Consider the following 24,992-nt stretch of genomic DNA (forward strand, 5'->3'; position numbering starts at 1 on the left):
TGTTAACAGCAATTCAAATGTTACTGCTCAGTCCAATTACAATGAAGGTCAGAACAGAGTATATTTTCAAATTCTGAACAGCAAGAGATGATATTTTTAACTGGATCCTCTGAATCATTTTTCAACAAAGCATCTCTATGGATGATGGAATTAAATTAGTTAATTTTTATTTTTAGACTCCATTTCTTTTTCATTTTACTGCATGTGGAAATCAGACATCCAAGTCAAGACAGCCAAATTCCTTTTGGAAATTCATCAAACAAACAAGACTTCTCCAGTGGCTTCATTCATCTCAAGATAAGCATTTGAGATAGGTCAGAGGAAACATCTACAAGTACGTATCGCTTTCCGTTCATTGAACCAGAAATCCATGTTCCTTGTTCAGACATACACAAATAACTTTTGATATCCACAACCAAAAGAATTAAATTCCTTCCACTCTTTAAAATTAATATTTTCCCATATGGTTTCCCTGCTGTCATCCAAGCAACTGTAACTACAGGTGCTTTGGGGCTTCGCAAGACAAGTATTTTTAATGTATAAATTAAAGTTATTGCTACTATTTGTAAAAACATAAAAAAAAATATTTTTGGTCATATAAAAACCTTGTTGTATTAAGAATGAGTATGCTATTAATAGATTTTATTGGCACTGCCTAGCTTACTTACATAATCTAGAAACACGGAAGCAGCCAGAGAATACTATAACAATCTATAAAATGTGATTAGCCATGTCTTGGAAACATTTTAGTTATCTAATAATCCTTTATTTAAGGAACCTCCATAAAATGTGACTTTTTTCATTAAACACTCCTTGAAGCAAATATACTTGGCTAATTAAAATTAGCAGTAATGATACTGAAAGCCCATGCTGATTCACCCAAGAGAGTGATTACGGATGTAGATATTTCCACCTTGGGGTCACTAGTGCAAATCCAGTCAGGCCTGCAGAGGTTTTAAACTACTCCAGATTAAATGTTTATTTGTTTATATAATGAATTATGAATCTCGGTTTTGTTTCTACTGAACAGATGTCCAAAAACCCTCAAACCCACCACTACAAGTGGTAACAGCTGTCACTTTTATTAGTGGTCCCTTAAGGAGATAAAGAAAGAAGACATATATTTACACTGGACTGACTACTTCTCCCCTTAGGGTCATACTATCACCCTGTTAGAGGCCAAATGTGAAGTACAATATACAAACCAGGCTGTAAATCCTAGGCAAATATTAAAAAATCTTATTTCATACATCTAATTAATATTTTTTGTTATGGTAAAGCATTTCATTTTTATATAAAGAAGTATTTGTATTTTTCTAAAATGTATATTACTTTTAAATATATATATATATATATATATATATATATATATACAGGAGAAGATTTTCCAGTTAAAAGGTTAGTTATGTGATGGAATAGATAACACTGAGCTGACGCTGACTTTGAGGAGGGAAACAGACTAGACAGACTAGATGGTTTCTGAGAAACACTGAGAGCACCATAATTACTCCAGAAACGAGGGCACCATAGAAAAGAAATTTCATCAATAAAAGTGAGAAGGCACTATTTTTGTGGGGGATAAAAGGAGGAGCATTTGAGATATTCCTTGAAATAAAAAAGAACAGTAAAAAGGTCTGCTGCAGAGGTTTGTTGACAGATGGTCAGAGATTGTCTAAGATTTCCTAGACTTTAGATGCACACTCTGTGTGCATCTGGAGATGTGTATGGAGAGACATCACTCTCCATACAATCAAACTAGTAATATCTGAACATTGCATAAAATAAATAATAATAAATAAATAAATAATAATAATAATAATAAATAAGAGAAAAAGAGAGGGGGAGAAAATTTGAAAATTTCTGCCTCTTTTACCATGCTTATATTGAGGATATGGAGGGGAAGCAGATTAAAAGCCACGTAACAGAAATTTGGAGAGGTACTGCCTTGAGCAGCAGGCCACCTGCAGTTATATCAGAAGATAACAGTAGATCAGCCATCTGTTGATGCACAATAAATAACATAAACGTATTTTGTCTGCAGGCTGCAAACATCACTGATAACTGGACAGCAAAAACTTCTGGCTGATTGTGTATCCTGCTCAAAGGATGACCAGAACTGGTTTGACTGTCAGGTAGAATGACAAAAATTGATGACAAAATTATGAAGAACTAAAAGCCAAACAAACAAAAAGCATACATACAAACAAAAAAAACAACCCTGGAAGATGGAAGAATATTGCCTTTCCCATGCTAGACAAAAAACCTCAAGAATACTTTTTTTTTTTTTTTTTTTTTTTTTTGTTATGGTTGACTATGACAGTTCAGTAAGTGTCATTGTACCCACTGAATCAATACTGGACCAATATTGAAGCAGTAAAGATTATGTTTAATTATCTTTGTTAATAATTGAAGCACATAATATTATAGTAATAACTTTATTTCTCTATCTTATAATTTAAAGAGGGATTTATCTTTCTCCCTTCAAAAATTAGGTGCCTTGTTTATGTGAGTTGTCTTTAGTATTTGCTGGATAATGAGAGATATCTCCAAAGGGTGATTTACCTCATGTTTCTTGAAATGACATGCATTGTCTTCTGTTGGTCTTTTTTTTCCTTATTTTCTTTCAATTAATTAAAGATGGAGTCCAGTGAACTAATCTAGAGAAGACATCTGAATTTCATATGGATATTTTTAGTGAGGTGGTGATCACTCTTAATTTCCTCTCCATTTCACAAGAGTATTGACATTTGCTTCTGTGTCTAGATGAGTTCAAATGGTTGTATTTAAAGGTGGGGATTTCCGCAGTTCTGGAGCTGTGTATGAAACACTAACTGTCTCCCCAAAATTATGCTCTGCATTTAGGAACACTGAGAAGGTGAATATGAATAATTCGTTGGCAAAATAATCTTTGGGAAGAAGGATCCCAGAGAGAAAATGGTGAACCTTTACTTCAATGGAAGGTGCTAATGAAGTAATTCATGCTAGGCTAGATGGGTGCTGGGGTGAGATGGAAAAATCTATTACCAACAAAGTCTTGTTAGCTAACTCTGATAGTAGAATTTTGCCACCCTCAATCATTCACCTGGGAAGCTCATTTCATTGCATCATGAAAAAAATAATTTTCAAGAGATCGTCTAATAAATCTATAAACCTTCTGTGAACATCTTAATAGTTGTTTCCTCCTCTCCATACCCTCTTATTTTTACCCAGCAAATGTTCATGTATTTCAAAGTTAATATGTACATATGTGAATATATATATACATATATACATGTATATAGAAAAGATAAGATATACGTATATAAGAAAAGATAAGGGGTGTTTGTTATCACACAAACAGTAGCTTGAACAGACTCACCATTAAAATACACTAAATAATATTAATAATAAGTAAATACTATTGCTACTAATAACATAGGTTTCCATATTAATAGCACCTAGCTGGGCAGCAGGGGCTGGGTTGCATATGGATTGAAGCCAAGTGTCTGATAAGGTTCGGTTATCAAGCATGAGTACATGAGGCTTTTGGTTCGAGCCTAAAGTAGTTGGGAAAAGAGAGAAAAGAGAAAAAGGAACCAGCCTGGATGGCCATAAGCAGTACATTCTGCAAGATGAGGGACAACTCTGACAGGAAGCAATGCATCCTGGAAGCAGAAATATTTAATTTCACCACATTGAAACCTGTGCAAGTTTCTAATCTTTTATTTACTTTTGTTTGCTTGCTTGGTTGCTGGTGTCAGTTGCAAGGGGCAGTAGGATGCTGACATCTCATTTCTACAGACCACAAAATCACATGATGGAGCTTCTGCATCTCTTGCATAACACACATATCCCATTTTTCTACTGCATGCTTTTGAACTGAAACTCAACCAACCCTAGGCCACTGAAGAGTTTTTGTTTTCCCTTTAAATTGAGTGGTTAATTCAGATTTTATAGTCATGCTGGCCACGCAGAGGCAAAGAACATGGAGAAAATACTTTACCGTCTTCAGAGATGATAAATCTGAACAATGCAGGACACTTGACAAAGACAATTTCACCCACACTTGCAGGTTTCCAGCATGTAATATTGTCCCACATTCCTGGGCAACCTATAGAAGAGAAGGGAACAAAAGATACATTATGGTGCAAATCCACATTATTATTTTTTTTAAACAATTATCGTAGTTTATTGTTGGCTCTTCTTCTATCCACAGATGTATGCTTGGTTAGAATGATAAACATTTTTTTCTAAGTTTTCCCTGGAAAAGAATAATTTGTATTGAAGCATAAGTATGATATAGTTGTGTTAGACAGACTCTAACCTGGCAGAAAAATGTCATTTCTTAGTCCCAATGAAATCATTCCAGTGTAAGTCAGGAATGAATTTTCCCTTGAGCATGGAATCTACCACCTTTTAGCTGTCTCTCAATAGTGTTTTGTTAAATCTGTATTGTCTCTCAATAGTGTTTTGTTAAATAGGATGTGTGGATCCTATTTTCAATTTCAAGTCTGTGAATTTCTGAAGACTCTAATCTTTGTCAAAGGTTGGATACTGGCACTTTGGGGAATTTGACTCAGGAAGGTGACTGGAAACTGAAAAACACATTCTGCTTCCTCCTAAAACTGCTTTTTGTGGATATGTGAGGGAAGCTAATCTCTTCCATGTTGTTTGCTCTCTCAGAAAAATATTGGGTTTAGAAGTAAAAATTACTCCATTAGTAAAGACCCATCATAACATCATCCACTGTTTTTTCAGCACTCTTCTCTAGAACGTATAAACTCCAAATATCAAAAGGACAATTTTACCTGTAGTGATTTCTTGCTAAAGGCAGAATCGGGCCCTTAACAACCATGGAGGGAGAAAGCCTTGAATTAAAGAACTGAGTGGTGAATAACTGACCTCCTACTAAAAGATTGTATTTCTAACCTGAAAATTTCTATTTAAAATTTCCAGTCATTATATAGATCTGGCTCTATTTTGGTTCTCTATTCCTTAGGTCAGGAACTTGACATAAAGGCAAAACACAGTCAGAACAAGAAGCATGCAGAAATAGGAGGTGATGAGATTGGGGTTGGGAGGTTTCATCTTTTAGGACATAGGAAGAAGTCAGGTCTTATGCATCAGAAACATGACAGATTATGACGGGTTTTCAAGAAGCACCTTTCTATGCATGACTCCTGTAAACCTGAAGTCACCATCTTAGAAGCTCATAAACCTAAAAACTTACACGGTATACAGAAAAACTCAGAAATATCTCTCAAATTTCCTACTAATGTGCAAATAATGACTTAGTGAAGGAATCTCAAATGGGGATCATCAGCTACCTCAGCAGAATAAAGAAAGACCAAATCTAAATGTCCCCATGACTTCTTTGCATTTGATGTTGAAGTCAAGCACATAATCTTATCAACTGTTAAAAGCTGCAAGTGCCACACTTTTCTAAGTGGTTTTCTGTTGATATACTTTCTCTTTGACTATGTGCCAGGGAAAATAAGATCTTCAATAAAAGCAGATAATACTTCAAAGTGTCATGCTTTCAGACTAGGAGAAGTACAGTATAATGAGGGTTGGCTGATCAACTGCTTTACATAGCGTGGACTTTATCAACTTGTGTGATAGTATGAGATAGATAGACAGCAGTGAAGGATGTATTTTCACAGGAATGGGTTTTGTAAATTTTTTCTATCAGCTTCAGTGCCAGAGAATCAAGTCCTATGTTCTCTCATGAAATATATGCCAGATACTACCATGTGTGGTAAATAGGACAGGTATGAATTTGAAGAATTAGGTCAGTGTCAAATGGCAATGTTATAAGGACTCCATATTATAAGCATTTGATAATCCTTCTTTCAAATTACAGGATGTAGCATCAGATTACATAAAATAAATTATCAAAAAAAAAAAAAAATTAGTTACCATATAACCTTCTGATCCTGTTATCTAAAAATCTTTCAGCTTTTCCAGACCCACCAGAATATTACTAGAAAACTGCTCATTAAATCACCACAGGAGTTGGGAAAAAAAAAAAAAAAAAAAAAAAAAAAAAAAAAAAAACATTTCCCTCTCCTCATCCCTTTCTTTCACTCATACGCTAGGTTGTTTTCTTCACCAGATGAAGATCTCATTGTATGAATACTGTGATTGAATTGAATATCTCCATAAGAATTGAAGACGGGGTTTTGAAAAGTTCGCTGGTATGGTCAGTGTACTAAAGATGGAAATCGAGATCAAATTGAGCACTATTAGATTTTACTGGCTTTGATAGCTACTGTTTGTCCACACAGGAGAAACTGTATTTACCTTCTAAATCTGAAGATGCCTAGTAATAGGTTTATAGTTCACTAATGAATGGCAATCTGTTCAAAAGCATCGCACATGTAAATATCTATTTCAATGAGACATTTACTTACAGGAGATGTTAGAAACAATCAAAGTAGCTAATAAAATCTTCTGATAACCACCTGCTAGCCTTGCTCACTTAAATTAAATGGCTTTGGTAGAAACAGGGAAAGCTTTCTTATTTTTTATTATTACTTTAACATCAGTTGTCTTCTAAACTCTGGGATAGCAATAGATACTACAAACCAACCTAGAGAAATGTGTGGAAATCATCATACTGCAGAAAAGATAGGGAAGAAAATGAACAAATATTTCATAGCACTATGTATCAAATTCAGTTATACTAGATGTTTGTTATCGTCATATTACCATGCATAGCTAAAAATAGCCTCATTTAAAAGGCTATAAGTTTGTTGTGCTAGAAAAGACTGATGTGCTGACATTGAAAGAGAAGGGAAAGAAGCAAAGAGTAGTCAAATACTTTGCCCAGGTTACTAAAATAGATGAGTGATGAAGATTGGAAAGAATTCATTAAGAAAGTTGCCTGATCCTGTCTGGAAAAATTGTATTGGAAAACAAAAATTTAGAAAAGCAAAGAAAACAATGACAAAAAATTCAATGTAATACAAGGCAGTGTGGACAATCCCCTTACATTTATAAACCACGGTACAGACACAGGCTCCTGCTGGGTGAAATCTGCCCATGGAAATCAATGTGACTTGAGTGTGAAACTGCACAGCAGGGTTCTTCACTGGCACTGATGGTATGTCTCCATTGCCATGTGATGTAGGGATACATGAGCTCACTTTGAAAAAGGTGGCTTAGACACTGTAAGAGGAACATGCATCTTCAAGAGGGCAATTTTCCTGTTTCTTAGCATGTTAGGAATAAAGAACATCAGCAAATAATTTTAAAGAAAAAGATTTAATGTGTGCCAGGAAAAAAAAAGGGAAGGGGAAGGGGAAGGGGAAGGGGAAGGGGAAGGGGAAGGGGAAGGGGAAGGGGAAGGGGAAGGGGAAGGGGAAGGGGAAGGGGAAGGGGAAGGGGAAGGGGAAGGGGAAGGGGAAGGGGAAGGGGAAGGGGAAGGGGAAGGGGAAGGGGAAGGGGAAGGGGAAGGAAATGTTCCTTAAACTTTGTTCCATTCATCTCAGCTAGCTGAAGTGATGCAAAGCTTGGAATCTGATCTTGGGAAGCTATTTAAATCCTCTTCATAACATGAGCAGAAGAGTGTTTCTTCTTATTTAGTTAGCTACCTTCTCTTCAATGGGATGTCTCATCCTTTGGGAGCCCCATTTGTCACTGACTTTTGGGGAAATGCAAAGTAGTTAATTTAACTACAGGATTAGTCATGATTGATTTAATTTCAGATGGCTAAGACTTACCTATTTAACCTTACTCAGATAAGTGAAGTTTCTTCTGTAGTCCATGGAGAGACACTTTTCAGATAGGGATAACCCCATTTTAACATGGCAGTGGTGACGAATCGCTCTGTAAGTGTACTTCCTTCTCTCCACTGATTACATTCTGTAGAATGAGTATAAGAACTCTTATCCTAAACATCTGCCTATTGAATATCTGAAGCATATCTTCCCCATAGGGTTTATGTGATCTTTTGCATTACACATGAACCAATAGCCTTCTGGGCACAGAGCTGACCAGTAGCAATGCAACCTTAGGCACTTTCCTGCCCTGAGTGAAGGAGTCTTGCTGAAGGCTGAAACATGATACTGCAGGCTGTGAATGGTGTCAGCATATTTACATAGCTCCCAAGCAACTCAAACCGCAGGCAAACCACAGTGGCTGCTTATGGAAAACCACTTGGTCAGTCCGTACATCTTAATCTCAAGCTTCTGCTTGTAGAAGTGTGAGGAAAAAAAAAGTTTTTAACTGTAAGCTCCCTGTGGCAGTGTTCACCTTCTATTGTGACTGTTAAATGACTGTTAAATATTGAAAAAGTGGGATCCTGATTTCAGCTGAAGAACAATATGCATTCTATATAAATTTCATATGAAGCTCATGACAGCTAAGTTGTAATTCAATATTATTGAAATTGATGGTGATGCTTCACATTCCTAAGGATGGATTTGACTTGGCAACAACTGAAAAGGAATAGCTCTACAACAGAAAAGCCAAATTTCATACCAAGGAGAAAACTGTATTTTTATCATTTGTAAGTCTTCAGATGTAATTTTAAGATTATGCCTAGCACTAAAACCATTCCAGTCATCTTCCCTCCTTGGAGGGTCACACAAGTCTTGTTCTTCTCCTTAGCTTTAAATTAAGCCTCTTGGAGCAAGATGTTTTCTCTCTACCTTGCTACTTCTGGCAGCTGAAATATTCTCTTCCTCGCTGAAGTGTATGAACAAGAGACAGAAAATAAATAAATAAAATAAAAATTCCCAAGCTATTCTGACAGAATAGCAGTGACAAAGAGCTCTTCTGAAAATAGCTTGGCTTTCTTTATCTTCTTCCTCACCTCTGTCAAGACCTCTTTACAGTCCCAGTTTTGATAGTGGCTAGATATAACAACTGATTTCACGCAGTCCTGTGGCTAAACTTCCCCAGTTTCAAGGAAAGGACCTTGCTTTAAATTGGCTGCCTGCTATCTTCATGAAACATGGAGTCACTGTTACCATGACTGTGTGCAAACTGTTCTTTTTGCATACATCTGTGTCCTATTACCTCATGGCACCTCTTCTGCAATACTCTTATTCACACTCTGTATAGTTACATGCTCTTTATTGTATCTGCAATACCCTCCCATTTCCTCATTCTTTCCCTAGTGCAACATAACTGCTCATTTCTGGCATTCATTTTTGGCAGGAGAAGGTGCAAATGCAGAGATGTGCCTTTGGATGGCAAGGCCTGTGTAGTAAATCACTGTGAAGTCATTCACTCCTTTTAAAGTGGTTAAGTCAGTCTCACCTGGCCCCCCTCTGTGAAATTTGTGAAATTCTTTGTAATCAGCACACCATTTTCACAAAACATAGGAATTTGCATCTCTGACACTACTACACCTCTAACAAATATTGCTGATTTATTCAGAGACCTTAAAATTGTTGGCTGAAGTGAGGGTGTGAAAAAAGGAATGACAAGACAATGGGCAAAGGGGTTAATGGGCCAATACACAGACAAAAGGTAATAGATAACACATTTTCATAAATTTTCTGTAATTGGAATATTAAGAACAAATGCAAATACATAAATATGATACTTCTATATTTTTTAACGTATGGAAATGAAGGCTTGAGGTGAAAGTCAGTCCATTTGGCTTACAATGTTCAGTTTTAGTTTCAGCTCTTTTTCTCATTTATTAGTTTAAAATGTCACATTCAAGGTCATACTGCCTTCAGAAAAGTAATATCAAAGAAAACATAATGTTACAAGCCAGTATATTAAACTGAATTATGTGATGCACAATAACTTTTAAAGGGCATACTACATACAAAGCCCTTCAGAGAGACGGGGAATATGAGATAGGTGCTTCCTGTTCTTTCATAAATCTAGGTAAATACCAAAACAAATAAAAGTTTAAGCAAGGCCTGGGTACGAGGCTTGGAGTTTCAAAGGTGATTGACATTTCAAAGTAGAATTACCTTATAGGAGCTCCTATTGCAGAAATGGTGTCTCTGCAGGTGTTTCAATTTAGGCAGCAAAATCATAACAGTCAGATTCAATAGTTTCTTTTTGAAAGCCCAGGACATAAGAAAGTAGAAAATAAAAAACAATGGAAATTCCAGAAAAAGCTACAAAACAGGGAAAAAATACTAACAGACTATATCCTATGTTGGAAAAGAAAATACTTGATCATTTGCAACTTAAAAAAAATAAAAAATAAAAAAAATAAAAAGGTCATTCCTTCCTTAAAATGTCCTACATACAAAGCAGGATTGAAAGAAGCCCAGTAGAGAGAAATATTTTTTCCCCTTCCCAGTTACTATTTCTCATAGCTCCTGGCATTATTTGAACAGTGCTTATTGATACAGCATATACCATCTAAACCAGCTATTACACTAAGAATTTCTACCTTTATTCAAATTTTCCTACTGCTGCAGCAAGAAGCACCTTGTTTTGTCTATCATGGCACTCATTCACCTTTAAAATAGAAATGTTAGATGTGTAAATATGGGTTATGTTCTTCTACACCTCTTTTATAGCACATAAAAACAAAACAAAATAGAAAAAAAAAAAAAAAAAAAAAAAGAAAGAAACCTCCTGAGGGCACTGCTGTAGGGTTTCTAAGATAAATTATCTTCTGGAATGCTTATTTTCTGCTTCTGATTAGAACAGGCACCAGAAGAAAGCCTAATCTTAGGCTTTAAAAATCTGTATTCATAGCATAAGAATTCAACACTTATTGTTCAAGTCACTCAACTAGGGTTGCATAGGAAGAAAAATAAACTGTGGTCAAACTTACCAGCAGTTTGCCAAAATTAACATTTTCCATTGCCTTTCTCTAGACAACTGCTGCTCTTGACATACATGTAAAGTTATGCAACACTGCTGCATTTTAAATCTATTTTTTTAAGCGTTTCTTTGTTTAATTTTAATATTTACAATCTATTTTTAACTATTTTAAATCTATTGTTTATATAGTGATAACTGTATAAATTATAATAATATTTTCTACTGGTATGTCATTATCAGTAAAGTTAGTTGCTTTATAGGATGATATTTACAGAGATCTAAAAATTCCTGAGTGCAACACTGTTTTCAAATAAGTTATAAAAAATATTGTCTTAATTTATGAAACAAAACATTGGGGGAAAAAATGATTTGAGATACTTTACTTTTTATCTATCAAGTTAATTCTAGACTGTATTAAGAACTGGAAGTGAAATAAACAAAAAGAATGGGCTTTCTTTGATTATAACAGTGGGTCTGTTATACAGAAGAAGAAAAAAAAGAAAACAATGAGACAAAGATGGCAGGCTTTAGCTCACAAGAGATGAAGTACATATGCCTTGCATTTGCAAAACCTAAATTGGGGTTTTCAGAACTAGAAAAATGTATTTATTTATTATTATTATTATTATTATTATTATTATTATTATTATTATTATTATTATTATTATTATTATTATTATTATTATTATTATTATTATTATTATTTATGTTTATTTTTATTTTTTCTTCCTAGTATTCATCAGGGAGGTTTTCACCTGCTTTGGCTGTTCTGCAGTTTGATTCACTTTCTTGATATATCTTAGGAGCAAGCTACACAAATTATAAATCAGAATTCTATCCTTATTCTTACTATTTACATAGGGAAACAAGTGCATACAAATACACACACTAAGCACTGTTTGACCATGATCTGTCTCAGAGAAGAAAAGAAAACCAAGATCTCTTCATTTGTCCAGCAAATCATCCATTAGAACTACTCTCCTCATGACAGTGAAAGATCTTGTCTATGTCTTGTCTCTATCTATGATCTTCTGTGAAATATATCTAAACAGAAAAGCCCAATGCCAAATTATTATTATTTTTCTTTGAACATTTTATACATGGCAAAGATCAGCCTTTAAATGACAGAAGCTATTGGACTTGATAATTCTTGTGGATCCCTTCCAACCAGTATTTTCTGATTCTATCTGTTATTCTATGTTATCTACAATGAGAAAGATATAAAACTTATAAAACTATTTTCTTCATCTAAAGCTGTTTATTTCTTTTGATCACAGGATATTTATTCTAAGTTCATGCTTGTTACTTTTCTTGCATTGTTACCAGCCAAGAAAACCTCATCCAAGAAAATCTCAAAAATCCTTTAAGTGCTGCCAACCAATTGGCCTTAGGTGAGCTTTGGAGCATTTTAAAGGGAAACTTCCGTTTGGCAAAATCTTTGGAACATTTCTTCATCTAATTACACAGGGGAGTAAAAAGCCAATTATCTGGGAAATTGAGAGGTTTTATTTAACTTCCTTTAAAAGGAATTGGTTATTCATCTGTGAGAGTCACCATTTTGCTACTCTGGAGGCAGAAAAACTTTGTGAAATTAGTCAGAAAATTAGGAGATTTTATTCTAGTGCTGCTGGAGTACAGAATGAAACTTCCAAGTTGCCAAAACCTGACCCCGTGCCAAGCTCACCAGCTGTGGATGATCTGGCATCACTCAGGGCATGTGTAATGTGAGATCATGGGTTACTGCTGGAGGCAGCCTTGCCTGGCAGCAGCTGGTACCCCTCGTTCCTTTTATTGCTGGTGGCAGCCAAAATGGCTATCATCGCCCTTCCCTACCACCACGCCATTCTGACTCACTTCCCTCCTTTCTTAGGAGAAGCAGAGATAATGCAGTTGTCTTTATCAACTCTGTCTTCCATTAATTTTCTAAGCTGAGAGAGAGGGGAAAAGACAGCCTATTCCACTGGTGCCTAGAAGGCTTTGCGTACATCACAGTGCTATTAATCTTAATCCCTAAGTCACTAGGATCAAAGTCATTTCTGGGAAAAAGATAGGAAAAATACTGGCTACAGAGTTAGACAAAGTTTGAGAAAGAAAACAAAGCAATAAGAACCAGAAAGGTGTGTTCTTCTATAAAGCAGAAGAACTCTGCTTTATCTATCTTCTTCTGTCAGATCCTCCCTAAATGTTTCATCTCTTTCACACATACAACCTGCCTAAAACTAATGATTAACTAAGGACAACAGGATGGAGCACTACAAACTGTTTCCTATCTTTTTGAAGTGTTTCAGTTAACAGTATTAACTAAGACTATTTTTGTCTGTGTCAATGGAGGAGCTGGGTAGAAATATAGGTCTCTAAACTTTTTATTCAAAACATATGTGCATGCTAAGTTTTCACAAGTATTAACATGCCTCACAATGAGCCCTGGCTTTCAGCTAGGGCTGTAAGCAAAAATTATTTCCAAGCTGTATAAGAGTCCATTGCCACTTTTGCCACACATGGAGAGTAGTTGATATTTGGCCCATTGCAATATTTATGGGCCTATGAAGAAGACATATGTAAAGATCAATGGGATTCACTCATTGCCATAGACACAGAGAAAATAAAAATTTTCTTGTCATGTCTTTTTGGTGTTTTGGAGCTTGTATTCCTTTGGAAATTGAGAGAGGATGGGGCTGTATGGGAGAAGAAATTAAGAGGATTTGGTAGCAGGTCTTCTGAGCATTAATGTTTCACAGAAATAAATTCAGGATCTGCTCTGACACAAATGGAAAAACAAAAACAAAAGCAAACAACAACTACAGAAAGTATTTCCTTGATTTGACAGTTTTTAACAAATCGTACAACAGTACTACAGTGGGACTAAAATGGGACATAAGCCTTGAAACAGTCTCTCACTGTGGGGCTGTGCTTTGAACTTAAAAAATAACTAAATAGGATTTTCAATGAGATTTACTCAGAGCAAACCCCAGCTGAACAGCTGCCTAATCAATGACATTTGCAAGAACTTGGACTTGCTTCTTAAAGGATAAATAGACTAAACAAAACAGACAGGCGTTGAACAGCTGAAAATAGCAACCAACCTCAAGGGCTATGTGACTGGTAATTTCAGAACTTATGTTAAATTCCATTGCATATATATTAACTTCTCTCAAAAGCACTTACAAATGGTAATGATTTAGGTTTCATGGTAGCTCTGTGGGTAAGAAGATTTTCTGCTCTTTTTACAGCTTGAAAACAAAACAAAACAAACAAAAGAAATAACATTGAAAACTAAACACCCTCCAGAGCAAGAGTTGTAATAAAGCTCAGAAGAAAGCTGACCTTTCATTTTTATACTCCTGTCCTCATTTTCTTGCATTTCTATTGTTTATAAATAGTTATCTAAATGGAGAAGGCACTTCTGTAGTAGAAGATAACTTATAACAGATCTCAGGCCAAATTCGTTCTTGATGTAACCACAGTGACGCCAATGTGGATACACTTGAGAGGCATTTATTCCTTGTTTACTCCTTCAAATCTTCTGAGAATGAGAAATGACTGAATTAAATAACTTAATTTCTTTCAGTGTGCAAATTCCATAATCTCTCCTGGAAATTGTTCTAGTGGTGAGTCAAACAATTCCTTATTAGAGCCCATGGGACCTGATGATCTACTGTAGGAAGCAAAGGAAATAAATACATTTTTAAAAATCTGGTTAAAAGGCATGTTAACACATTGTGTATCTCCTGTTTTATGATGAACTTCTCTGATTCTGCCCACAGTGTATTCAGAAAACAGCAAAAACATTACTGAAGCATAAATCCAATGCATTATTTTAAGGATTTGCATACACCTAGGAAATTTTGGTCAGTATATAAAAGACTAAAGTAAATTATATTGTTCAGTAAGTTCTCAGCTGCAAGATGTTTTCCAGTCCTAAGTAAAGATTGATGGTTTGATCTCTGCAGTTTACTACCTGAAGTGAAAAGGCAATGTGAGTAGTACTGATAGGTGAAAATGGAAAAAAAAAGATATGTTAGAGAGGCATGGAGAAATATCATGATCATTCCCCTGATACTCTGGTAATTTGTTGGTGGTTTCTTGGTTGGATGGTTGGTTGATTTTTGAACGGTTTTCAGCACTGACAGAATAGGCACAAACATAATGGGATGTAGACTGAGAAGAAATGACCAGTGACATCACAGCCAGACCAGTACTATCCCCAGGAACCAGAGGCCATATATGTACTTAATCCAGGAGAAGTACAAGTTTACACACTATTTAAACTCTATAGTATGTAAACTACAGCATACATCTCTCCCAACAGCCTATAGTAAAACAAAGAAAAACAAAATCCATAAACATTATAATGAGATCCAGGAAGAATCAAACAAAAATATTTCCCATATCGAGCAAAAGTATTTCCAATGTCTTAAATACATTAAATATGTTAAGTGAGAATGCCTAGAAAACCATAGGAAGTGGTCACAGGTCACAGGTCCAAGTGAAAGTAATACAAAATCTGAACCACTAGGGACAAGACTATTCCCTTACCTTTGTTAGAATTTGGATCACGTTCTTTGTGAACAAATGTGATCCATCTATCTTTGTCTAAAGATTAGGAGGATACAGGAAGAAATGGGAAGCAGTTATTAAGGCGTTCTGAAGGTGCCATCACTACCTGACTTAAAGCATAGAAACAGTGATATTAATTTAAACTTCCAAATATACAGCTATACACATCAAACCTCCAACACTGCTGGTTTAGTCACTACCTCCATCAAAGCTACAACAGAAGGCATTGAATGAAGTGGTATTTTGGGAAAAACACATTTAAAATATATTTTTAACCATATTTGGCCAAAAAAAAAAAAAAAAAGAATCTGCAGATCTTCATTTTTCTTTTGCTTACTCCTGTAAATTAGGAGTTAATTCTAACAAAGTCACTGAGTTTCTTTATGCATTAAGTTGCTGTATGTTGCTGTATGTTGGAGACTATTAGTTTGGAGAATTTAGAGATAAGTTAAAAATATATATGAAATTGAAATAATTGTGTTATTCTTTTTCCCTCTGTTCTCACTAGAAAGTTAGTCCTGTTAGAAAGAGAAATTGTTCTGTGGTATTGCTCATAAAATGTGTGGGCAGGTAATTACACTCCTGTCTAAAGTAATAAATAACAATGAAAATTTGCATACATATAATCAATATTCTTTTACTGGTGATATTTCTTAGAATGTTTAATAATCACAGAAACACAGAAAATAAGGCTGGAGGGAGATGTGGTTATATGAATAAAGTTCATTCCTTGCACCCAGACAAAATAAACTATAACTAAAATCTCTAAAAGTGAATTTATGAGTTCTCATTATTGGTGACTTCCTTATTACCTGGGCAAAGGATTAGAATGTATTACAGGGAACAGTTCTGGACATCTTAGCACTTACAGTAAAGGTCCAGAAACTTTATGTTTCAACCATTTGATGATCAGTGACTTCCAGGAACTGTGATAGAATCAGTGTCATATATGAAGATGGCAAAAGATTTCTTTATGATGTTCTAAGAGTGAATAGATGTCAAATTCCTAAGCAGATGGGAAGTTAACCCATACTATAAAACACAGTTAAGAGTGTAGAAGGTATTTATAGGTATAGGTGTGTATTTATATAGGTATGGAACACAGATGGATGTATACAGTACTATGTATGATAATATATAATAATATACAAAAAATATGTATATAATAATATAATATATATTATAATATGTATATAATATATGTATTCTCAGACATCTGTGTCCATGGACTACCTTTTTAGGGCACCTGTCGAACCAAAATTAGAAAGCACATAAAAGGTTGCACTGTTTATAAAACGATCAAGAAATCTTATATGTATTGAAATGATCAGTTGTTGTAATTGCATCATTTAAACTTTTCTTTATCAGTTCTTGATCCCTGACGAATAATGTGAAACAAATTATCATACAATAGACTGACTAGGAGTACTGTATTTAATATTGTTCTTGTTTATTCAGTTATGATAATAATGGGTTCTGTCTTAAGTCACTTGCAGGTTAGCAGAGAAGTGGTAGAATCATATTAGTCATTTGGCTGTACGTCCAAAAACCTGGAATGGATTCAAATATTCATGTCTTGTGAACAAAAGATGAGGCATGTTTTCAGAATATATGCAACAGTTTTCCAGTGCATTTTAAATAATCGTTTGTTATTATTGCAGTTTGGCTTTGCTACTGTCTTATGTGTTTTTGTTTTTGTTTTTTGTTTTTGTTTTTTTTTGTTTGTTTGTTTTAAAAAAAGGAACAAACCAATCAATTTGAGCAACTGTTTGAGTATGAAACATATGGTTTCATTATCAAAAGTACAAGCTGATGTGGAGAGGCAGGCATTCAGGAAAACTGAAATGGCTCTTAGTGTAATCAGAAAGGCAGTAGAAAGGATAGAGGAGAACAGTGCATCCAGATGCTTGTCCACAAGATTCAACTATCTGCTCTTGAAGAGCGAAAACTGTACTACCTTCAGACATGTGTCTTACTTGGCAAAACCAGCTTGGCAGGCTCCTCCTCTGGTTTGTTCCACAGGGAGTCGGAAAAGAAAATTATATAAGCAAATTATGGAGAATCAGGGAATTGAGGATCCAGAAGTGAAATATGAAGCTAAAATCATTTAGGTTATGGATACAGCTTGATTGTGACTCATTTTACAGATTAAAACACTTGAATTTAGGCGTTTTAATATGCAAACTGAATCTGAATCTCAGTATTTTTCTATCAGTTGTATAAGGAGTCTTGGGAGACTAGCCAGTTAATTACATCCAATACTGCAATTTTTCCCCAAGGAGGACATTTTTCCCTAAATACAGAGCCCAGTACTCTACAGTAGAGTTCTCTTTACTGAAATACGTATTGATAATGCCTATTGAAGTCAGGGGGAGATGAGGTTACAGACTGACAGCAGCATAATTATATCTCAAGAAGAGTAAGAGCTGTTCCTGGTGCTGACCCTCCAAAATATGTGTTTATAGTATAGTGTAAGAGGCAGGTAATTACTTTGATTCACCTATAAACCTATAAAGCACCATGTATTCATCAAACTGTCAAAATCACAAGTTGTCATGGCATCCAGGAACAAAATTCAGAGATGAGAAGAAAAAGAAAGAATATTTATTTTAACTGAGGTCACTCTGAATTCTGGATGACAAGATTACTAAATTCTACTCCTTTCCTACAATCTTAAAGGAATAATAGATATCCTCAAAAACAAACAAATAAAAATTAGAATTGGACTCTAACCTTCAATATTCCTACAGCTGTGAAATAGAAAACAATAAACAAACAAAAAAGAAACAACAAAAACAAAAACAAAAGATCACACATCAGTAGGAGAAAAGGTATATTATCCTACTTGTGAAGTATTTGAAATTAACAGATTATATTAAATACATGTCAAAGACAGAGATGGAGTCATTGAATCTCCCTCTCTCTCCCTGTCTTCTCTCCCTCTCTTCCTCTCTTCCTCTTTTGCTAAGTAGCCTACGTGTCTGCTTTCAACAAGCTAATGTGAGCTGAATTTAGCCTCTAGAGTTTGGTGCAGTACAGTTGTACCACTGAATAACTGTTTTTTTTTTTGTTTTTTTTTTTTTTTTGTGGTGGAATTCATATTATGAAATAAAATCTCAAGATGGAAATCATAAAAACAGCACAGGACAACCCCCCTTTTTAAATAGTATAACATATAAAATTATTCCCTCTAGGATGAAGTCTATAACCACAACAATAAAATACTTGAGAAGAGTTCTTATTTGCTTCGTTTCACAAAAATGATGGAAAATAATGTAAAATTGTGAGATCCTTCCCTTTCTGCTTTCCCATTCCTTCTATTTTACAAGAGAATTTTGGGGAAGGAAATGTACATTCTCTTTTCTGCTCTTTTGTCAGGAGCAAATTATAATCCACTTTCTGAGTCAGCAATGCTGGCTAGCATATGGGCAAAGCCATGCAAGGATTTCCCTTTCTCCACCCTCATGCTCTCTAACCCAGAAGCTAAAAACAATATAATGAATATATCCTGCTGCTTTGCTCATCCAGTGATGGAAGGTGCTGTGAAGTTAAGCAGGTGCTAGAGGACTGTCCCCACATTTTATCTCTCTTCAGCATCCCACAGAGGAAATAAAGGTTTGATCCACTACAACTTTCAACAAAAGAAAGTGCATAGAATCATAGAATAGCTCTTACACTTCTGCAATCAAAGCTGAACTATGTCTTTTTTTTTCTTTTTTTTTTTTTTTTTTTCCCTATGGAGAGAGGAGTAGATATCGATACCTTTTCTACTGCTTAGCAGATGGAGTAGCTATACTTGTTATATTGCTGTAGCTTCCTTGTCTCTCTGAAGATAATTTAACTCACTGTCTTTCAGTCTTATTTTGCTGAGGAAAAATCAATATGCAAAATCTGTCAGCAGTCCAAATTATTACACTTATTCAATTACATATATTATTGAGTAGGCAGTTTTACATAATGAAGTTCTTGGCTTAAGTTTGTAAGTGAGGTGTATTAATAGGTAGTGGATATAGCTCAGAATGAGCTGAAACAAATTAAATTGTACAGTTGGGTAATTTTAGTCATTGGCCACCTATGTTAGAATATTAGTGCTTGATGAAGTCTTATCATAAAAAACATTTCGCAGTAAAGAATAGTCTAAGAACAATCTCTTGAGCATTTGATAGAGCAGCACTTGATCCACGATTAGAGCTTCCCAAACTATCCTATAATACATACAGATGCTGAAAGGAGTAATTCTAAATATTTCAAATGCAGTATGTCAGAATGTGAAAAGAAAGTGATTTTTAGAGCATACAGAAAACCTTAACACTGAAGTTCTTCACTAAAAGCCATTGAAGTTAGTGCTAACTCCTTCTTTTTCCTATAGCATTTAATGTTCTGTCACTGATGATCTAAGTACAGGTAACCCTTCCCATTAACAAAGGAAGCAGTAACTGGCAAACGTGCCTTCCAGAGTGAGATTCACCTGACCAATTGCCAACATCTACATTTGAATAGTCGCCAAAATTTTTGTAGTAGTAGACAGAGAGGGGTAATCCTAGAGAACAATGTCTCTCATCTGAAAGCAGACATTTGAAGTAGGTCTGATGACTCATCCCCTCAAAAAGCCAATTTTTGCCATTGACTGTGAAGGCATCTATGGGACAATAGCTGAGATAAAATTACCTAAGACATAGAAATCTCAAACTCTGTAAGAAAAATTCCATGCTGGCTCTGTGGAGGAAAAACAAAAACAAAAACAAAAACAAAAACAAAAACAAAAACAAAAAACACTGATATTGTTCTCACCTTCATATCAAGCTACAGAAAAATAACAAAGGAAGTTCAAACAATGCCACCTTTATGGCAGGCTCACAAGAGTCCCATTGTAACCCAGACAATAGAGTCCAACAAGCTCACTTCCTGGGCTGTGCCACTGCCAGTCCTGTTAAATCCATCTCTTATCAGAGCCCAGATGAAGGACTGAATAGACAGACGAGGTGGAAATTGAAAGACGCTGCAGGATACTTGATGATTCTCCTGGTCATTTCATGCAAATGATTGAGTGGCTGACCATAATCCTCACATGAAAGAAAAAAGGGGCAGTCTGGTCACACTCTCCTGCAGCAGGTCACAAGCTGGAGCATCATTCCTTGTGCATGCTTGTCTTTGAAAAACCTTGTGTTCTACAAATTCATAGGCTTGTCAGCTGATGAAAAAACAGTGGCACACATTGGATCTCTGCTCTAGTCTCTCTATTCCCTTCCCAACACCAAGCCATAAACACGAACAAGAATCATGTCATTACCATCAACAGGAAATGTCATTACATGTGGGGAGCTATTTCAGGGTGGAATGGGAATCAACAGGTGTATTACAGATCCTTCATCATAGCAGGGTGATAAAACATATGCTCAACACAACCAAGAATCCTACTTTCAGTCTGTATTGGTAGGTCCTACTATATTTACTGGTCATACTTTGTGAATACATTAGCAACAGACGCTGAAACCTGAGGAATTACAGAAGGGAATCAGTATTTGCATTTTGTCTTTATTACCCATTAGCATATGTACCAGTGTCTTTTACAGATGTTCAGGCTTTTATAAGCTCAAGCAGAGATCATAAATTATTGTTGTACTTTCTTATTTCTGCCTTTGGTTAATTCTAACTAATATAACTAAACTTTGTAGGTATGTGTACATGGTAATCCTTTAGCTCCTCTGCTAGAACAACCAATTATGTCCCTGTTAGTCGTGCTTATAATAAAATTTTACTGATCTATTTTTTTCATGTCTCTACAATCAATGCAAATATATAAGCATATATTTCCCATAGGTTGATTAATATCCTTCCACAAACAAACTTGCCATTATTTTTTTTAGAGGTGTCACTTAGGAAACAAGACTGGCTCTCTGGAGATGCCTCTCTTTCCATTGAGCTTTAGTGAGTCCTACAGCTCTTTTATTCCGTATGTGAAATAAAGCGGACTTCATCCGCCTCGGTGCAGGTAACTAGGGACATATGAAGTATTGACCTTCTGTTTCTGATCCAGTGGTGTTACTCCTGCAAGTCTGTGCTGCAGATCCTAGAAACCAGTGAACTGTACCATTGATTCTAGAAAGAATCAAACTCACTCTCTTACTACAGTGTTTAGTAATCTTATTACAGTGACATTAACTGTCTAAAGAAGCTCTAAGTACTTTTATCAGAAAATACATGTACAGCAAACAACAACAAAATTTGTCGTGGGAATAGTAAGAAAAGAACATTTTTACAGAATCGCCTTTTAAAAGAATATCCAGTTGTCTGACACCCGACTCACTCTTTTTACAGAAATATAAACTGTATTCAAGATTTTGAAAATGTGGTTTGAATTAATGAAAACATTAATTCTGCACTCAAACTTATTCACTTCTGGAGAAGACTGCAGCAACTGCCTCATGGCATACAACACAAGTATGCAGTTTAAATGGAGCTGCAAATATCTGATGAAAATCATACTAAAACCATATATTGTCATTGATTTATAATTCAGATGATTTTTCATCCCAGACACAGCACTATAGACATTAAAAACCTATGTATTTGCAAGTGATCACAGCTTCTACCTGTGAATCTGTCAAACAATCCGAAGGTACCAACAGATAACACAAGTACATGAAAGACCATCACATCTTTCATTGCATAAGTTTTACTGATAGTCGTTCATTTTTAACAGTGTGCATTTACATGTAGTCTCTATATACGCTCTCCATATTTGTTCTAGATCACCTTCTCATTGCACATTGTATTCAGTAGAAAGTAAGACTTGACTTCCTGACACTATTTACTCCCCCCCAAAAAAAAAAAAAAAAAAAAGATGCAGGGTGATTTAATGAGTTAGCTGTCACCAGAGAAACAAGAAACTCAAAATAGAGCTGCATAATAAACAATATTTTGTTTCAAAGGTTAAATTAAACATTGAAAAACAAAACAAAACATTTAGTTCAGTGTGGTAAGATTTTTTCCTTCTTTTTGGTTGACAGGAAATATAAAGAATTTAACAGGCAGACAGGAATTTTTATTTTTATCATTTTATTATTTTTTAAATGAAATTAAATTTAGTTAGCAATACTTCTAAAACAATGTTCAGCAGTGTAATGTCAGTACAATATAGTTTTTCTAATTTGCTAATGGTTATTATTTTTCAGCCTAAATTATTTCAAAATTTTACCTGAGCCCCCACCTTTATTTTTTTCTTTTTCTTTAAATTAATATTCTGCTTGCAGAAAAGTACTTTTATTTATCATTATACTTTTTTATCACTTTTATTTCCTGTATTGTATTCTTGTCTCTAAATTGGAGAGACACAGATCTGAGGGAAGGAGCAGCTTACTTGGTGGGTAAGGAAATGGCTGGATTGTCGCACTCAAAGAGCTGCTGTCAACAGTTCAATGTCCAAGTGGAGATCAATAATGTTCTTCAGGGGTCGGTATTGGGACCAATGTTGTTTAACATCCTTGTTGGTGATATGGACTGAGTACATCCTCAGCAAATTTGACAGTGACACCAAGCTGTGTGGTGTGTTCAACACACTGGAGGGAAGGGATGCCACCCAGAGGGACCTGTGCAGGCCTGTGCGAACTTCATGAGGTTCAACAAGGCCAAGCTCAAGGTCCTGCACCTGGGCTGGGGCAATCCAAGCACAAATATAGGCTGGGCAGGGAATAGATTGAGAGCAGCCCTGAGGAGAAGGACTTGGGATTATTGGAGAAGCTTGTTATGAGCAGGCAACATGTGCTTGCAGCCCCAAAAGCCAACCGTATCCTGGGCTTCCCCAAAAGCAGTGTGGACAGCAGGGTGAGGGAGGGGATTGTTCCCTTCTGCTCTGTTCTTGTGAGACCCCATCTGGAGCCCTGCACTCAGCTCTGGGGCCCCAATACCAGAAGGACAGAAATATATTAGAGTGAGTCCAGAGGAATCTACAAGGATGCTCAGAGGCCTAGAGCTTTTCTGCTGTGAAGAAAGGATGAGGAAGCGGGGGTGGTTCAGCCTGGAGAAGAGGCCTACAGGGGGCTACAAAAAAGCAGGAGAGGAGCTCTATGTCAGGGAATGTGTTGATAGGACAAGGGGTAATGGATTTCACTGAAACAGGGTAGATTTAGTTTAGATATTAGGAAGAAATTCTTCACTCAGAGGGAGGTGAGGCCCTGGCCCAGGCTGCCTAGAGGAGCTGTGGCTGCCCCATCCCTGGAAGTGCCTAAGGCCAAGCTGGATGGGGCTGGGGGCAGCCTGGGCAGGTGGGAGGTGTCCCTGCCCATGATAGGGGGTTGGGATTTGATGTGTTTTGAGGTCCCTGCCAACCCAAACCACTCTGTGATTCTAGGATTCCAGACCTACTCCCAGAAATTAATCTCATCAGAGTTAATATCTTAGCAAGTTGCCTGGACAAAATCCATTCCACCTTTAACTCATGTTCCTCTGTTATTAAAGAAGGACTTCCTGGCAGTTCTGGGGATTATAAAAGTAATAGCTTTGAAATAACCAGGTAGGAATTATTACTATAAGTATATTATGGCATGGAAAGAGTAGCTCATACACATGTTTTCCAGTTAATTGTACTTTCAGAGCTGCAGGCATTAAATTTCAGTATTTTTCATTCTCTTCTCTACCCATCTGAATCAAAGTCCAGCAAATACTGAGTAGATAAGTAAACTCAGATTTATTATCAGGGCTTACAAAGTATGTAGTCCTCACTTGAACCACCAAAATGCCACTGAATGTGTCGGCAGAATATGTTCATACAGTCCAAGGAGATAATAGAAATTTCTGCTCCATTACAGCAATTTTTGCATCTTTTCTCTGAGTCATCGTAAGTGACCATTGCCAGGCTGATGATCACCTCATCTAAGTTTTACCTATCTTAGGGAGAGCATATAGATTAATTTGTTCTCCAGCTTCCTTCTAGAGCTTTTTAAAAAACAAAAACAACAACAAAAAAAAACACATTTCAGAGAAAAAATATATCCCCAAAAGCTCAGGAACCCATATCAAATTATATCAAACTGGGTTACCATTAGGAATAACAGGGACACAGCATGCTTTTTTCCTCTGTAACAGACGATCCTGATTTTTTTTTTTTTCACTGCAACACACTTCCAGGCTTTCAACTTCACTACTGTGACTGAGTTTACAGAAGGCTCACAACATCCCCTTTATCTACTGCTGCTCCGTTTGAGAACAACATTCCTTTAACAGCCTGCAGCTTGGTTTATGTCTGATTTGTGAAGGTTTTATTAATTCCAGTACTACTGCAGTATAATCAAAAAAATTCATACCATCTAACTTCTGGTCCCTTTAATGATTGCTTTAATAGACAAGAGAGAGAAATTGGCACTTCTAAACACAGTCTTCTCAATATAAGCTGGATGTATAAACTAAGGCAAGTTTAAGTCCTGTAAATACTTGTAAGGGTAAGTGACTCCTAGGTACTTATCGTCATATATTGACTATAATCACAATTTAAATAGCTATCATTAATAAAGACCTCTCTACTTTAGACAACCACATTCAGGTGACATGAATCCATCCATGTCTTTTGCTCAATCAGATTGTCCTTTGCTCAATCAGACAATGACAGGACAAGGGGGAATGGTTTTAAACTAAAAGAGGGGAGATTTAGATTAGAGATTAGGAGGAAATTCTTCATTCAGAAGGTGGTGAGGCACTGGAACAGGTTGCTC

At 35.8% G+C, this 24,992-nt stretch overlaps 1 protein-coding gene across 17 annotated transcripts in view; it reads right to left on the reverse strand.

The window, feature by feature from the left end:
- Positions 1-24,992, reverse strand: part of ADCYAP1R1 (ADCYAP receptor type I) — a 142,140-nt gene that overhangs the window by 52,605 nt on the left and 64,543 nt on the right. For all 17 annotated transcript variants that reach the window (XM_068673292.1, XM_068673298.1, XM_068673291.1 and 14 more), the window contains one exon: positions 3,983-4,090. In XM_068673292.1, the coding sequence (XP_068529393.1) occupies positions 3,983-4,090 (108 nt within the window). The remainder of the gene's footprint in view (positions 1-3,982; positions 4,091-24,992) is intronic.

Source organism: Anas acuta, chromosome 2 (assembly GCF_963932015.1).
Source record: "Anas acuta chromosome 2, bAnaAcu1.1, whole genome shotgun sequence".
Taxonomy (NCBI): domain Eukaryota; kingdom Metazoa; phylum Chordata; class Aves; order Anseriformes; family Anatidae; genus Anas; species Anas acuta.